This window comes from Pipra filicauda, unplaced genomic scaffold (assembly GCF_003945595.2).
Source record: "Pipra filicauda isolate LSUMZ 115617 unplaced genomic scaffold, ASM394559v2 scaffold136_size1984543_pilon, whole genome shotgun sequence".
Lineage (NCBI taxonomy): Eukaryota > Metazoa > Chordata > Aves > Passeriformes > Pipridae > Pipra > Pipra filicauda.
Window position 1 is genome coordinate 1,531,362 of NW_024103840.1, and position 17,830 is coordinate 1,549,191.

The 17,830-nt window shown below is 47.4% G+C and overlaps 1 protein-coding gene across 2 annotated transcripts; it reads right to left on the minus strand.

Annotated features, from left to right (window-relative positions):
• Window positions 1-881: 881 nt before the first annotated feature.
• Window positions 882-6,422, minus strand: SPRY1 (sprouty RTK signaling antagonist 1). 2 transcript variants are annotated; one of them, XM_027741709.2, is made up of 3 exons: window positions 6,330-6,422; window positions 5,171-5,733; window positions 882-2,432 (listed from the first exon to the last, which is right to left on the minus strand). In XM_027741709.2, the coding sequence occupies exon 3, from the start codon at window positions 2,375-2,377 to the stop codon at window positions 1,415-1,417; it is 963 nt and encodes a 320-aa protein (XP_027597510.1). In that variant the 5' UTR covers window positions 2,378-2,432; window positions 5,171-5,733; window positions 6,330-6,422; the 3' UTR covers window positions 882-1,414. The 2 variants fall into 2 exon arrangements, with proteins under 2 accessions (XP_027597510.1, XP_027597541.1); XM_027741740.2 differs by lacking the exons at window positions 5,171-5,733; window positions 6,330-6,422 and adding an exon at window positions 2,584-3,940.
• Between the last annotated feature and the right edge of the window lie 11,408 nt (window positions 6,423-17,830).

A 17,830-nucleotide genomic window follows, 5' to 3' on the forward strand; every position in this document is an offset into this window, starting at 1 on the left:
GCACAGACTAGTGGTTTTGAAGTATCAATAGGAGATTATTTGCCACCTGACAGACCTCAAGGAGAAACTCCACACATAGCTCACAACCTGTCATTGTAACAAAAGAACTCAAGAGCCATTTTCATTAATTAATATATTTTCTGCATTATAGTTAACATATGTACTTTCTTCGTGTCATCCTTATTTCGTTAAGTATTGATATTTTGTTATATTCAGACATGAGTACATTTTCAAAGTCTTTTGCAATAAATATCATAAAATAATAGAGATTCACATAATAAATATTCTTTACAATAAAAAAAGTTTTAACAGACTTTTGTCTTAAAAATAGTTGGGATTCAACTTTGTGTTTTATACATAAAATATACAAAAAAGGACCACAATTTGTGGCTAAGGCAATAAAACAGGGACAGAATAAAATTATAAAGTACAGAGCAGAGCTAAACTCACTAAACCAAAGGATCATAAGAAACTTGAAGGATTCAAGAACATTTAGGTGACTCAATGACACCTGAAGGCTGTTTGGATATATGAACACCACCAACTTTAATATCAACTGATACTGACAGACTATAAGAACAGGATTAGGAGAGTGGAGCGAGCAATATCCTTCAAAGATTGGACAGAAAAGAAACAAATGAGTATGTTGCAGCCACAATGTCTCCAATGTGAAGATCTACACAGTGTAGCAAAAACCAAAGTTACATTGAAAATGTAAAAAAAAAAAAAAAAAAAAAAAAAAAAAAAAAAAAAAAAAAAAAAGCAGGAGGCAGGGTAATTCTCAGGTGTGAGAATATTCCGAAAGTTAAGACAAAAAGAGAGGGTGGGGAAAAAAAAAGATGCAAAAAGAAGCAGGCTGCTGCTTATAGAAGAGTCAGACCTTTCATTTGGTGAAGCCTTTATTTTACATCCCTCTCCAGAAAGAACACACACAAAAAATTATTTCACAATCCAGCTCACTCAGGAAAGATATTCTTCCTTGGCTACCGGAAGGGTAAGGAAAAAACCCCATAAATTGCTGAGAAGGAAAAACATCTTTGGGAAGAGATATTCACAGAGCAAGAAGCTTCAAGAGCCCAGTGAGCCCTCACTGTCTCTCTCAGGAGTGGTTCAGTTACAAACTCAAAGACCCTGCCCAAGTGAGCGACAGGTGCAGATACCAGGTCCACACTTACCAAAGAGCAGCAACGACTACACGAAACGCTCCACACTCAGCCAAGTCAATAGGAAGAGGAGAGCAAAGATGCAAAGGGAAGAACTTGTGTATCTGAAGCTGGGGAGACAGAAGGGAAAGGAAAAGAACAGTCCTCCCAAAACAGGAGAGGAAGGGGAAGAAGGAAAGGGAAAAAAAAAAAAAAAAATCAGCTACAACCTGAAAAACCAAAGTTGGAGGAAGTAAACCTCCCTCCCAAAATCATGAGGGCTTGCCCTGACCCCGGGAGGGGCAGCTCTCCAGTTTACAATAGACTGTGTTGGAGTTCTTGCACCGGCAACCCGGACGATTGACGCGGTCGTAGCACCCTCGGCAGAGTTTTAGGCATCCTTTGGCCGGAGGGTAGCAGAGCAAGCAAGGCAGGAACAAGGACATGGCTCCCATGCACAGGTACCTAGAACAGCAGTGTGACTGGGAGCAGGAGCAGGGATTATCCGCGTAAGAGTCCCCTTCATCGTCGTTGGAACAGTGGTAGAAGATCCCTTTGACCAGGCACATGCAGGTGCCGTACTCCACCATGCTCTCGGCCGAGCACAGGCACTGCCGGTTGCAGGCCAGGCAGGACGGCAGCGCCCTCGGCGCCGTGCACTCCCCGCACTTGCACTTCCCACACTGTTCGCAGATGAACTTGTGCTGCGTCAAGTCCTCTTTCAAAGGACCCTTCAGATCATCCACGATCAGAGACGACTGCTTGGGCTGCGCCCGGATTGTCCGATCGGATCTGTGGCCGGAGCCCGGCCGGGACGGGGGTGACCGCCCCAGCAGCCCTTGCTCCGAGGAGGCGCTGCTGTTGCTCCCAGAGCTGGCCGCGCTCCCCGTGCTGGTCGACCGGCTCAGGACGGGAGCCCTCGTGTTATGCTGATGTGCCACGTGCCCCACATGGCTGGACCTGTGTTCGTAATTATTATTCACATTAATTGGTATAATCTCGTGAGTCCTTTCATGCTTCTCCTGCCTCGGTGCTGTCCGCGGAGCAGACTTTTTCACCACAGAAGGACCTTCGGTGTATTCGTTGCTGCCCCTGATGGCCTTGATCTGGTCCAGTGACAAGATCGTTGTGGGCTGGCTCTCCCTTTCATAGTCCAAGCGCTGCCGGCTGTCCAAGGAGGGCTGCTGAATCACCACCACGGAACCGCCGCTGCCATGCTGACCCTGGGGCTCCATCTGGAGTGATCTCTACTGCTGGCATTCAGCGGGAACCTGGCATGCATCTGCAACCCTAAAGTAAGAAGAAGACAGAAGGTGTAAATAAACACTGCGTGTGTACATGTACACACACATACACAAGATCAAGGGCAGAAGAGGGATAAAGCACCGGAGACTTTCTGAAAACAGAAATGATCTGACAAAGCCCAAATTGCCCGAGCCACCTGGTACTGATCTCTTTCAGCAGGGGATTACAGCAACGCTGAGGATCTGGCCAAACTCCAGTAGTGGGGAGAGTATGGATATGGCATCATAGATGAGGAATGCAAAGGAGACCCCATGCCATCTAAAAAAAACCAGTATTAGCTGGTATGCTTGCTTGGCAAGCCATGGGAAGTGCTTCTCCCTTGCTACTGAACTCAACATCTGCCTAACTAGCAATAGCAATTCCGAATGCCCCCAAAACTGAGTTGGAAACAGGGAAGAACACCATCATGTTCATGTTCCACATGGCAGAGTAAGGAACATGACTAGTTCTCTTCTCTCCGAATCTGCAGCATCAGAAAGCTCAACAAATTTGCTTCCTAGTGCATTTGGAAAGTCTCCTTCTTAAAGTGACGTATGTGCATTACAGAGTCCTGAACTAAGTGCTGTCAAGTGGCCAAGACATTTTCTATGAGAAAGTAACTCAGCCTACAGATCTAACAGGCTCCTTATAAAATTAAAGCAAGGGTGCAAACAACCTGTTTTCAAGTATTTCCTGACCACAGGCCAAGGTGTGAAAGAAAAATGGGGTAGAAAAGGCTAAGATGAACTAAGTGTCAGACAAAAAGTACCTGAGGATTCATAAGAATGTTAAGAGCAGATTAAAAAACCCCAACAACAACCTCAAAACACAAACAAAGAACAAATCCATTTTCATCAGACAGATTAAAAGCTTCTCAAATAAATAGAACATCTTCTAGTCTTTTAAATAGTGGAAGAATAGTAGAACTGTCACATATGTTGTCAGCTGGCAACATGAAGATTGCAACGCTCACTCAGAAAACTGCAGTGACAGTTCTGGACCTATACAGAAATTTAGCTGAGTATTTAAATGCCACACTTATACAGGGAACCAAGGAAAAAACCCTGATTTTCTTTACTGTCAGCCAGAGGAAAAGTCCCTTTTTACCTTTTCACTCCCCTCCAAGATGTCATACCTGTTTACCTGAAAAGCAGGGAAAGCTAAGTGGTATCAAGCATTTCCAAAATTCATCCAATAATCCTAAGGAAGTGTCTTATCTACCCAGAACACAACTAGCACAGAGCTGTTCCCCACTCCACAGAGAAAAGGGCACTGTGTCGTGGAAGAACAGGGACGACAAGAACAGGAAAGCTTCTTCTAACACAGTCAGCATGAACAGTGAGCGACAGCTTCTGCCAGGACACAAAGTCTTTGTGCTCACCCAGCAGTCAAAGACTTCATTTTACATCTAGCGTCACCTGTGTGGGCTTTAGGGCCACCAGATTAAAAAGAAAACCAAACACGCTCACTTCTAATTCATAAAATAAAATCTCAGAATGGTTTGGGTTGGAAGGGACCTTAAAGACCATCCAACCAGTTCCAACCTCCCTGGCCAAGGGCAGGGACACCTTCCACTAGAGCAGGTTGCTCAGAGCCCCATCCAACCTGGCCTTGGACACTTCCAGGGACGGAGCAGCCACAGCTTCTCTGTGCAACCTGTGCCAGGGCCTCACCACCCTCACAGCAAAGAATTTCCTCCTACCCCACACAACAAGCCGCCTTCTTCACGAGCACTGAATACAAATCCACGACAGTCCAAGGGTGAATGAATGCGAAAAGGGAAAGATTTACAGCTGTACCAGCCAGGAGCTGGGCTCCCCAGGGGATGAAAAACAATATCCCAAGAAAATGCGAAAGACATCCAGTGCCATCTTTGGGGGGAAAGCGCAACATCAACGCGGCGCAGACTGACAAGCCCAGCTGCAGACCGAGGCGAGAGTCGAACCAGCCACCTCCACCCCCGCGCAGATCGGTCGTAAACTGGTTCCCCCCCGACAATAACATAAAAATAAGCAAGACAAAATAATAAAACAACGTACGGTGCAGGCGCCGAGAGCCCTTACGGTTCTGCACCCGGAGCTGCGCTCCCTCCCCGCACACCTCGGGGGGTGGGATCCCCCTTCCCTTCCTTTCTCTCCCCTTCCCCGCACCCGCTCGGACGCGCCGCCAGCCCCCCCGCCCCGTCCCGCCCCGCTCCCGCAGCCCCGGGCGGGCGGCGGCGCGGCGCCCTCTGCGCCCCGAGCGGAGCGGAGCGGATCGCGGCGCTGACGGAGAGGAAGGAAGAGGAGGGGAAAGGGGAAAAAAAAAAAAAAAAGTTATGAATGAAAACATGGGCTTCTTTTTTTTTTTATTTTTCTTTCCCTCCTTCTCTCCTTTCCACAGGGGAGGGCAGAGCCCAGCCCGGCGCTGCCTCGGGAGGGCGGAATACCCGGTGCTTAAAGCGGCAGCGCCGGGGGGAGCGGCCACTCAGCCCCGGGGGTTCCCCGCGCCGCAGTCCGGCACCCTCCGCCCCCCGCCTGCCAGGAGCCTTTGGCGGGTGTTTTTGACCTCCCGCTCGTTCCCAGCCCACTGCGGTCCCCCGCGAGCCCTCCCGCGGGATCCCGGTCCCTGTATTTCGGGAGGGGGCCGGTGGGAGGGGGGCCGGGGGCCGCCCCTCGCCAGGCGGGCGCCTCTGAGCCCCGCGGCACCTGCTCGCCGCGGCAGCGCCGGCCCCGCTGCGAGCGCTCGGCGGGTCCCCAACTTACTGATATATCTGCGGGGAGTCACCGGGAACGGCAAATCCAGCGGGCGGGGGGCGGCGGGATCGCGGCCCCGGCTCCTCGCCCTCCCGGCCCCGCGGGGCGGGGAAGGCCGGCGGGCTGCGCTCCTCGTCCCCGCACAGCCCTCGCTCGCCGATCTCCACTAGTGGGCCAGCGGAGGGAAGCCCCGCTGTGCTGCCCGGCGCAGCCCCCCTCTCCTGGGGGTCAGCATCAGCCGCCCGCCCCGGGCTCGCTCCTCCGCGGGGCGCCCAGGGGAGCAGCGCTCTCCTTCGGCAGCGGGGCTCTCGGTCCGGAGGCGACGGGCAGCAAATCCAGCCCTTCCTGCAGAGCGGTGTGTCTGGATCGAGCCTCAGGCAGCGGCAGGCTGCGGCAGGCAGCGGGGCTGTTGCGATGCAGGTCTCTGGGAAGAGGCGGCGGGTGCGCGGCTCCTGCTCGGGCTGTTTGTTCTCCTCGGCCCGTGAGTGCAGGGCTGCGGTCCCGCTCCGGCGCTCGGCTTCACCGCATGGTCCTCGCCGCAAGTCCCGTCTGGCAAAGTGCAACCACAACCCCTGGTGCGAGAAATTTTGGTTGGGGTTTTTCGTTTCAGTTTTTTGCCCCCCTTTTTTTTTTTTTTTTTTTTTCTAAACCAACCACGAAGCTGCTCTCGCTCTCCGGAGCAAGCTGCGAACGAAGCCAGCGGCAGCGCGCAATGGCCCTGCGAGCTCCCTGCACGCAGCCATGTGCTGGCTGTCGCCGCCGGGGGCCGGGTGACAGGCTCGGGGCACGGGCAGGACGCGGTGGCCACGCACACCGCAGCCCGGCACCTGGGGCTCCGCAGGCTCCTCGCTATCCCGAGAGGGTCACGCCAGAGAGACCCCCGTCAGCTCGGGCGGGACAGGCAAAGCACCGACCCGGAGGTTCTACACGACCAGCGAATCGCGACCGGCTCGGCGCTGCTCGCCCGGGGAGCCGACCCCCGGCTCTCCCGCCCGCCGCCCCGCAGCGGAGCTCAGCTCTCCCGCGCCTCCCGCACGCCTCGCCCGGCGGCCGCCCCCAGCCCAGCCCAGCCCAGCCCAGCCGAGCGCCGCCCGGGCTCGGGGAGCCTCCGCCGCCCGCCCGCACCTGACCCGGCGGGACGGGCCGTGCGAGCGCCGCCCGGGCTTACCTAGGGCCGGGGTGAGCGCCCGCCTCCCGCGGCACATTGGCGGCGCGGATGCCGCCGGGGCAGTGCCGGGGCCGCTCCGCGCTGCCCCGCCGCCGTGCCGGAGTGAGCCGGGCCGCGCCCCGCCGCTTTCAGCGCGCAGCCCCCGCCCGCCGCCGGCCGCGCCCCCCTGATGTCAGCGTGTCACCGAAATCCCGGCGTGGATTCCCCGCCCTCCCGCCGGGAGCCGCTCCCGCGCGGGTCACCGCGCCGGGACGGGGGCGGGAGGGAGAACCGGCCCCTCTGCGGGCCCCGCCCCGACTTGTCCCGGCCCCCGGGGCCCGGCCGGCAGAGGGAGCGCCCCGGGGGCTCGTCCCGGCGCTGCCCGGCCCGCACACGCTTCCGCAGCCGCCCCCGTGCGCCGGCCGGGCGGGCACAGCCGCGCTGCCGCCGGGGCACCGCCGCGCAGAGGCTCTGCCGAGGGGCTGAAGTCCTGCCACGCTCCCCTGACAGCCCTGCAGAGAGATTCTGGTCAGTCTCGTACCGTCAGCGCCTTCCCAGCGGGGTCTGGCCAGGTGGAACAGCCACGCGCTTATTTATATTCACAAGGTATCTTCTGCTTCTTTCAGCCCGTTACAGAGGCAGCTGAGCACCTCGGAAAGCACTCGCTCCTGTCATCCTTCCATGAGATAGGAAACGGCTCTTCCCACCCCGTTACAGCTGGCGCTGAAGCACCGAGGCATGACACGGGTTATTTACCCGGTTGGTTGTCTTTCTCTCTCGCCTTTCCAGCCCAGCCTCAGCAAGGTCCCATTCAAAGCTCACCACTGCATCCCTGCCATGGTGCTGAAGAGGTACAGAGATGCCTTCCAAGCCATTAGTTTTATGGCCAAATACTATCTTTGATTTTTTTTTTTTTTTGAGTGGAGAATTTTAAGACAACTAAAAGAATATGGGAAAATGATGTAAAGGACATCAAAATTCTGAGAATTATTTCATAACAACATGCAGAGTATTGGAGACGTTGAGACTTCCAGTGCTTGGCTGAACATCACTGCAGCCCCAAGTTTATCTGAAACATTCTAATTGGCTTTTTACAGCATCTTTCACACAAATCATATTCTCCCACCTTTTGCCTCAAAGAAAAGAATATACACGGAGTTGCTTAGGAGGAACATTCATCCAAAAGCAAAGAATCCCTACAAACAAGAACACATTAGTACAGAGGTGGCACTCAGTGACAGTCTGTCCAACCCAGCTCACACTCACGGACGTAGCACAATTGTGTTTCATTAAACTTCACTAAGCTTGGAAAGAAAACACCGAAACTGAAATTTTGAAAATTTCATCATTATACAAAAACTTTACCTCAATCACATATTTCTCTAGGAAATAAAATCTTTGTGCATTAAAGGTTCTATACTGAATACTAAAATACTAATATTAGTAATAATATGACTTCTAATACTTCTGAGTTTGTAATTAACAGTTTGCTGATACAGACAAATCACAAATACCATCTGCCAATTACAGAGGCTCAAGGGCAAAAAATGGCATACAAATCTTTGGCATGGAATAAAAATACCCCAATTCAGCATTAATGTTGCTAGGGGATTTAGAAAATGTGGTTGCTCACCAAAAGCATTCTCAGATAGACCTCGAGCACAAACTACATAACTATTTTCAGTGAACTCCATCTGAAAAGTCTGGAACCCATCAGAGTTCAAATTAACAAAAAAAAAAAAAATCCAACTGAAGACCCCAAATTACTAAGAAAATGAAAAAAACCTACTTCTTCAGAGTTAGTCCTTAGTGGTGCGAGTCCATCTTGGAGCCTTTGGGGGTAGCAGGGCTCTGTTCCACCACTGAAAATACATTTAGCAATTGTCTTTGTTCTCACAGAAGTCCATATGCACTTTTCCTAGGATACTACCATAAAAACACCTCAGGACCTTTCTTTTCACATCTCTAAACTAATACCACCTTAAAAAACCTATGCCAAGTGTAAGAGGTTGATTTTAGAAACACAATACTGGGCTTAAATGGGTCAGTAAAATCACCAAGAACACTGGCAGCTGTTTACTATCACCTGGCACCCGAATTAATACTTCACTGAAAGAAGGGAGAACCCTCCCGTGGATTCAGAAGGCTCTCCACAGACTCAGGCAAATGTGCCTGCACCTCACACAAGCCATCTCGTTAGGTTTTTCCTGGAAATTATAGCAGCCAGAAGTTTGGGTTAGAAAAAGGAGAGCTACATTCTGGAGAATAAACTGGCACTTTGGAAGAGGGCTGACACACCTTATGACTACATCCTGGCACAGCCTGAACTCGAGGACTGACACACAGACAGGAATCCGATGCAACCAAGTTATTTTCCATCTCCAAACTGCCATCTAAAGGTGCCCGTCTCCTGCACTGACAACAAGTCAAGAGAGACCAGTCCTCTATGCCCAAAGTTAATCCTTTAAAAACCCTCCCAGAATGGAGTTCAAGAGACTGAATGATGGCTGAGAGCCGTGATTCAATTCACATTTCCGCTTTCACTTTGAGGATCACGGACTGGAAATAATCTCCACCCTCTGCAGGCAGATGCTACTTCTCCCTCATGCAAGCTTCAGCGTGCCAAAAGGCACATTGGGCAGAATAAAAGCAGAGTCCATCTTTAGGTTTTTGGTTGCTTTTCTTCCTAATCCACCCCTAGAAGCAACTTTTATTTCTAGGTCACTTGACTGACCTTTACAGGTAGTGAACTACACCTTTGTAAAGATGAATCGGATAAACTGTGATCCTCCCACTATCAGTAATGAGAAACTGCTTCCCACCTGGGAATACCATTATAAATTGCCCTAAGCAGTATCTCTTAGCCCTTGCTAAGGCACAGATCCCAGTCCAGAAGGAGGACATGCACTCACTCCCAGTCACAAAGCCAATATGTCTTTGAGGAAACTCAGCAGATAATGCGTTCCCCTTTATGCAAGTTACTTATCAGTTAGTAACCAATCTCCACAGATGCATCAACACTTCTTAAGCTAAGAGGAATTCAAAAGCAATTAAAAAACCCCACACACATTAGCATTTACAATGAAATTACAAACAGAATTGTTGTGCCAGCCTTACCTGTGGCATGTGTAAGTCAGGTATTCCCCCCACCGGCCATGCAGCGATGATCTTGCAGAGGTGGGTGTCAGTAGAAACAACTGGAACCTGCAGCTCCCCAGAGCTTTGAGGTTGCACTAGATGGAACTTTGTAGGTGTTAATGCTCAAAGAGCCTCAGAAACTCTCGGTGCAAGGAACCAGTATGTGCTTGTTGGTGTAACACCGGCATAACTGACTTTTTAACACACTAGTAGGCCTATAAATACTACAAGACAAGTGGAAACAGCCTCGAGTTGCACCAGTGAAGGTTTAGATTGGAAATTATGAAAAATTTCTTCACCAAAAGCACTGGAACAGGCTGCCCAGGGAGGTGGTTGAGTCTCCAGCCCTGGAGGGATTTAAAAGGTGTGCAGATGTGGTACTCAGGGACATGGTTTAGTGGTGACTTGGCAGTGCTGGGTTGATGGCTGGACTCAATGATCTTAAAGGTCTTTTCCAGCCTAATCGATTCTATGATTAAGAAAACCCCAACAAACCAAAAAAATCAAATCCTACAGTAGTTATGAAACACTATTCTAATCATAAACACTGTGGACAGTTTCTTAGCAGCTCACAGAAAATCCTGGCAGTCCTGGCTTAAGCTGGGGCATGAGATGAATGAAGGTATTCCCAAGAGCCGAAGTAAAAACCATGGGTGCTGTGGTGAAGGACTACCCTGACAGGTACAGTGAATCACTTCAGGGCAAAGAAGAGAAAGTGAAGGCTGATGTGGTAGCGTTTCCGATCACACTTCTGCCAGACAGGTTGACCTTTATCTGAGATCAAAGGCACCAGTAGCTGGGGATTTCTTCAGCTTCTGTGCAGGGACTGCTCTCAAAGCTCTCTGAAGAAGCGCAGCCCATGCACCGCTACCCCTTGGTGTCACCGCGCAGGCTGGGGAAGGGCACACAGGAAACCCTCAGTTACAAATAGAACACGGGGTTTTCACTTCAAAAGATAACATCAGTTTTTCTTAGGGGCAGAAGAGACAGTAACAGGCAGCAGCCAGGCAAACCTGAGAACAAAGGGACAAACCTCAGCGTGAACCTGCTTCACGAGCACTCGAACGTGGAATCAAAGCACAGGGGAAATGCTACAGAGCAAGGTCTGTGCCCAAATTCAGCACAAATTAAACAGAAAGAAAATGCCAGGGTCTGTATAATAGGTTGAGAGTTTGAGAACATGCTTTCCCTTCCCCATATCAGAGAAACCAGTGTTTTCCTTGGGTAACGAGAGGCAAAGATTCATTCTCCTAAGTGCAGGCCACAGCCTGTCTCTTCATTTTTTCACTATTCACTTGCCATAAAGGCAATGGGTACCTTTACCTCTCTCCTTCAGGTATCCACAGTTATTTGTTTTCTGAACAAGTTTAATTCTTCCTTGGAGAACTGCCTCTGTAGCCTTCATGTTTAGCTGCTACACTAATTGTCTGCGCTTCCACAAGACACTCTGCTAAGGTACTGACCATGTCTTCATTACTTTGTATTCATTGTTAACTATTTAACTAATATTACTTCATCTGCCTGCATTTAAAAAACTGTGAAAAAAGGAAAATTGTCATTATTGCTTAATACCAAAAATAACTCCTTCACATCTATTGTAAATTATGCTACCTGCAACTCATTGTTTCCTGCCTTAGCACTAAGCAAACTGCCTTTTACTACCCACAGAGACACGAGTCCTTGCACAGAAACGAACCTTTCCCACTGCTGTTGGAGAAGTGGCCGCTCCCCAGGTGTGGGCTGCTTTATCGGAGGAAGAGGTAAAGCTCTCTGCTAATTTAAATACATGGCTCTGTGTGTGATTTCTATTATCCAACCACTTGTGGTGACTCGGGTGTTAGCACAGCTCCAGGAATGCCTCCCGTTTATCAGGTTGTGCAATCCGTCACTGTCGGCTGAAGGAGGTCTCAGCAGCAGCGTTTCTAATTTGATTTGAAAATATACATGGAAACCTGAGCCTGCTTTTAGCAAGAGTGATGGGGTTGGCCTAATGAACACAATCTCTCTTGTCGTTCTCAAGAACGGTGTGTCAACAACCAAAGTTTAGGTTCCCTCCACGGCCGTAGCAGCTTCTGTGGAGAAGCAGTAACTTAACATCTATGTCACGTTCTTGGTTCTGCTTTACCAGTCAAAAGGCATTTCAGTGAGATTTTAACAGACCACCTTGGATTCCCTGGAATGCAAACAGGGAGGAAGCTTTTCCACGGATCCCATGATGAGAAGTTTGCACCAAGCGTTTTTTTTCACAGAAACTTCTTCCCCTGAGCCTTCACACAGGTGTATGATACCAAATGATGCTGTAAAAGTGTGTGCCTAGAGAGCCAGTTCTCAAACAGCTTAGGTGTTGTCATTGCTTTTGGATCAGAAATTGGCTACAGGAAAAGGAACATGCAACAGGAGTGGCACGGATTTCTGGCTGCAGCATCATCCACTTCGATACATAAATATTTACAGATTTTGATTTCTCATGGGAAACAAACAAACAAACAAACCTCACACCTTTGCTTTACTCTTTTATGGTGGAAAAGACATGGAAAATCTCTCACCACAACTCTACAAGAGTACAGTGACCTCACCGGTACTTTGTTGCATCCCATTGTGAGAACGATAAAATATAATTTGTTATTCACCCATATTTTTTCTTCCTTTTCTCATTTTCTCTGTCTTACTTCTCTGAGAGATTCTGTTTTGCATTTGGCAATTCAAGTGTCAAGGGTGTCAAGGGCCCCTTGCATGTTTGATGTGGTCTGTTGTACTCCAGGAGAGCTTGCTAGTCACATCTTGAAACTGTGCTCTATAATACCAAAAACTACCTGCCAAGGACTATTCAGTATCAAGGGCTGGATTCTGCTCCTGGGGAAATCAAAGTTATTACCGGTTTCCTTTGGGATTGATGAAGTCAGGAGGCTTCATTTTGGAGATACTATTAAAAAATACTATCCCTCAAGAGCTTTTGGGTTGAAAAGGCCACCAAAAAGAACTGGGAAAACCCTTGACAATGAAGAACATAAAACACACATGCCCATGCACATACTGTCACGCTGCTGATGTAAACCCCCCTCATTTCCATCGGGGTGGGAGACAGGCTGTAGCTGTGCTGCTCCAATTCCACACCAGCCATAGGGAACGCTTGCACTGCCTCTCCTGCTGGCTCTCACCCAGGAGGACGTGTACAGACACACACTTAACACGGGGAGGTTATGACACCAAAAGCTCTGTGTGTGTGCGTGTTGGGGAAGGGGGGTGGCCCCTCTCTTCCATTCCCTCAATAACCCTCTATTTTGAAACCACTCCTGTGATTCTTGTTTCTCTCTGCGACCAATTAAACATTGTTCTTGAGAAGCCAAAAAGAACTGCGAAGTGTAAAGGCCACACCTACTACTGAAATGTACCCTGCTTAAAGCACCTCAAAGCCTGATGAGGATCCTGTATCTATTGCTTCCCCAGGTTAGCAGTTTTGAAAATCTATGCAGAAAATGGAATTTCCCCTTAAAGTAACCCACTAACCTTCCAGAACACTGCAGTGATGCTACTGCAAGGTGACAGTTCTTGGAGCATTGCCGAAATACGGAAGCATTCACAAGGGAGGGACTGCACTGTTGCTATTCATGCAGATTTACAGTGGCATAATCCAACCTAAAAAGCCTCTGAATAAAGACAAAATTGCCAAGTGTGCCCAGCTGAAAAACAGAAAGCACATTTTATCTTAGCTTAGAACTGTGGACATCATTGCCTGGCAGTGTTTGCAGTAATTCCACGTCCTGTTTATTAAATAAAAGAAAAAAAATCCCTGATGACAGTTCCCCGGTGTGTTCTAGTCTTTTCTACATGGAAGGCCAGACAGAGACCTCTGGGTATTTAAAAAAGGTCGTCCTCAGCTTCAGCAGATATTGAGGTCAACTGCTCAGCTATTATTTATGTCCATTCCTCTCAAAGTAGTGAAATACCTGTCATCACCAGGCTGGATTTCAGCTCTGTAGAGGGCAATTATCAAAACCTAAACATCAATCTGTTAGAACTTAAACACCACTCTGTCCTCATAGCAAACTGACGTGACTTTTCTAACTCTCCTCCAAATGCCCCATTTTCAGAAAATTTAAACCTTATGCAAGTAAGATCCAATTTTCAGAATATTTTACCATACTCTGAGTCTATGCTGAGGGTACTGTACAGGGAAAAAAACCAAACAAACTAACACCACACCTTTCTTTTTCTCTTTTATGGTTGAAAAGACATGGAAAAGATCTCTCACCACAAGTCTGCAAGAGCATAGCAGTAGCACTACTCATATTTCATCACACACAAACAGTTTGAAACATGGGAAGTAAATGGAAAACAACATTTTTGAAGCTGGACTGGTGTCAAGAATTACCTTTCAAAACCATTTGCTGTATTTTTTAAACTTGCCACATGAAAAAACAACAACTTCGAATCAATTACAAACACTCCTGCAGACTCATTAGCTCCCGTAGACTTAATTTTCCAGGGTACCAACTGCTTTAAAGTAACAGTGCTCAGCACTTCTTAGGAAGACACAGAAAGAATCATTTGATCAGAGAGTTCTTTCCAAGGCAGGAAGGGAGAATTCCTATTGTCTAACCTCCCTGGGCAAAGAAAAGGGAGGTTGAAAGGAAAAAACATGTCAGGAAAAGCAATCTGAGGAGCTGAGAACTTCCAAGGTATGCATTTCCTAAGTCATATCCATCTTTCCATGTGCTGTTAGGTACTCAGATGCCCTTATGTATACTGGTTTGTACCTACAAAGATGCAAAGCAAATGTGAGAGATGTATTAAATGTGGAATTATTCACTGCTTACTTCAAATTTGTTCCTTGGGGAACAGCTGAACTAGCTCTACTGTGGCTATTACAGATAGTTAAGACAGAAGATGGCTCACCCATTGGCTCTGTTATAAACTTAGGCTTTGAACTAAAAGAAAAAAAAATGAAAAAAATATTTTCTCAGTGTATTTCACTTGATTTCAAGTGAAATCACAATGCTGCTCAGTCAGGTTCTGGCTAAAAATAAAGACACTGGAGTTCCCAGTGCTGTGGACTTCACAAAGGTTAAATGCATTTTTAATCTTGATAATACAAAATGAGTGTCACAGCCTCACTGAAAAGTCAAATTCTTGGAGACCAACTGAGCTGTTTGCAAAGCCAAACACGATGTAACTTTTTGCAATACACTTTATCATAGTTTTGTTTCTCTGAGGAGAACTTCATATCTTTTATCAGAGAAAGTCTGGCCTTAGGCAAATGAAAGCAGGAAAGTCAAATCCTGATCTCCTTACCCATTTCTCTGGATATCCCACTGCCTTCACTGGACAGGACACCTCAGCCAAAGCTTATGAACGTTACTGCATCACTTGTTTGTTTGGGGAAACGTGCCATGTTCCAAATCACTTCCACATCATCAATACTTTCAGCGCTACTTGCTGCTTGAGGAAAACAATCCTTCCTGGCAGGGAATGGGAAGGAAGCAGCATTACAATGTCTCTATTAAGAGAAATGGCTTCCAAAGGTGTCATGACAGTAGTTCAAGGGAAGGAGGACAGTGGAAAGGACGGAACAGAAGTTGACAGGAGCTCAGTGGGAGGAGTAGATCGGTACAGATGGATTTGTCTTTTGCCAGAAATGTGTTAAAAGCTTTTTTGACATTTCACAAAAGGATATATTACTATAATTCCTCTGTTTTCAGCACCTTTTCCCCCTGTATCCAAACAACATGCTTCAAACTTTGCTCCAAGTTATTCTCTGATTGGAGATAAGTGAATACCACCTATGGTAAGATAAGCAATGACCGAGCTCCTGGAAAACAAGTCACTGTGTGGCATGGTCCATATATTATTATATATTATTTATTAGTGGTCATTAAATTAATTGCTGTATCTGTAAGCAACAAACACAAGCTGATAGGCACCATCTGTGTGGCTGACAGGGCCAGGAACAACACACTACATGGTTCCCAAGGCACGGCAGCACCCTGCTGAGAGAGGGGTGGCTATTTTTTAACATAACATCTCAAACCAGTAATTACTTAAGAGGTTAACACACCTAGAAGCCTTTCAGACTGCTTCTTGATGATGAGTGAGATGCAATGGCGCTGGGAAGCTCATTGCCAGGGACAATGCTCTGGAAACCACCAGTGCCGAGGGGGTGGGTAGGTGGAAAGACCCGCGAAGGAACAAACGTCCCTCCGTCCCTGCTCTGAGCGCGCCGCCACAGAAGGGCTTCGGTCAGGCTACATTCTGTTCTGACTTTTTCTTTCACTGTCTCCCCACCCAACTTCACACGAATTCTTATAGAGGTTATGTACAGACTTGTACAAAATGGAGACTGACACTGGCTCTTGGAGGGTTTCCCAGAGCAAGTTTAACTCAGATTATATAACACGTTACATCTGTGTTGGTTGGTTCGGGTTTTTTTTTATTTTTAATATAGATGTTATTATACTACTAGTCTATTCTTCCTAGCTTAACCCTCCAACCACCCTTTCAAACAGTTAATTATGTTTTGCAGAGATTAAAAATCTGAGGTTAGTATATGAGCTTTGTTTCCAGCCCTCACATAAGACAGCACAAGTGTGCTACAACTGGAGGGTCTCAGCAAGCCACAACCACCATTATTTTCCCTTCACACACACCACGATGAAGGTCATGAAGGGGGATCTTTAACTGATGTAACAGTGGAATTTTAGAGCTAACACAGAACTTTACTTTTATATTCTATTCTTTAATCAGAAATCTCAAAGTGATCTGCACAGCTTGGTCTCAGCTTCTGTGGTTGCGTCCCTTCTTCCCAAGACAATGCATTAGGATAAATCCAGCTTAAAATTATAGGGCACTTAAGGATATTGACTATTCCCAAAAAATTCAGGCTAAGTCCAGTCCTAACAGCACTGACTGCAAGACATAAAGCCCACCTTTGTGCAAAACCATCTCCAAGATGCTCTTCCTGTTATTGTTGCTGCGGGTTTTCCTTCTTCTCCATCTCATTGTTTTTCTTGTGGAGTTCAGAAACAAACAATGAGCAGACTTTGAAGAAAGGAGGAAACTGTCCACACGTTTTCTACTCCTCTCTCTTCCTCCCTGCTTTTTCTTAGATTTTTATTCTCCCAACATATCCTCTTCTCATTGAGAAAAGGGGAACATTTCCCCTCCTCCCTCATGATACCTCTACTAGATACTAAATTTTCTGAAAAATTCAGAAGAGAAGAATCTATGTCTTACCTTTTTCTACTGAAGTAATCTCTGCCACCTTCTATACACCTCAAGTGTCTGAGAGAGTCAAGCTCCAGAAACACATCTGCTAATCCAGTGCTGATGGGGTTAATGAGATCAAAGAGAGATTCCACTCTGTGCTTAGCAGTGAGACACTTCCTACCACAGGGCCAGGGTCACTGTAGCCCTCCTCCAGCTCACCTAAATCAGCATCAAAATAACACAAATCAGCCCCTACTGTGATTAGAATCAGTATTCCCACTTTCTGTCTCCTTCCAACTCCATCAGCCCCCTCACCTCTCCACATTAAAATCAGACAGTGATTAATTTCGGGGTAATTTTCCCAAATCACATGTTTATTTTCAAGCATGCTCTCTATCTGTTCTCCTCTCCCGCCCTCCCCTCACCATCATTAATCAGTAAGGGCTTCACGTGCTCAAAGCAGGAGCTTACCTTCTCACCCAGCAGACAAAGTGATCCCAAAATTCAGCTCCCCAACAGCCAAGTAGGTAAAGAACAGCTCTCCCAACATCTTCTCTTAAGTCTCCCTGGCAAGTGCAGGAAGGGGCCTAACAAAGCTGTATGCAGCCAATTGTGTTATCAAGGCACTTGGCACTACCAGCTGATCCTTGATTACTATTCATCCCTCGGGAAAATAAAACACCCTTTTGTAGTAAAAGTGTAACCGGTTACTATGATGCATTACACATCAACAAAAGCAGCTTTTTACCAAAATTACAGATGATGAAAGCCTGGAAGCGGAATCAGACCAAGGTAACCGGTTGTTTCTACATGTTTCAGATAGAAAGCTGACAGTTTAACCAAGATTTTTACAGTGCTAGGAAGAAAGTGGTGGGTGAGCTATGTCACATATCTGTACAAAAAAAGGGTGGAGAGTTCCATGAAACAAATTTTAAGACTGATGTTTTTCTCCTGTAGAGACCTTTCTGGTGCAGCATCCTAGGTGTGCTACTGCCAGCACTGTAGTAACCTCAATTTTCACGAGGTCTTGAACATTTTTAACAGGTGTCTCTGCCATTTTTGTACTTTTCTTGAAGCAATATGCTTTCATATTTTTCTTTTTTTTTTTTTTTTTTTTTTTTTTAGCCTAAAAGAACTGCTTATTAAAGAGCACAGTTATCTGCAAGGCAGACTATGCACTA

Bases quoted from the DNA above. Each gene is read 5' to 3' on its own strand.
- SPRY1 (XM_027741709.2), bottom strand. From the start codon at position 2,377: ATGGAGCCCCAGGGTCAGCATGGCAGCGGCGGTTCCGTGGTGGTGATT.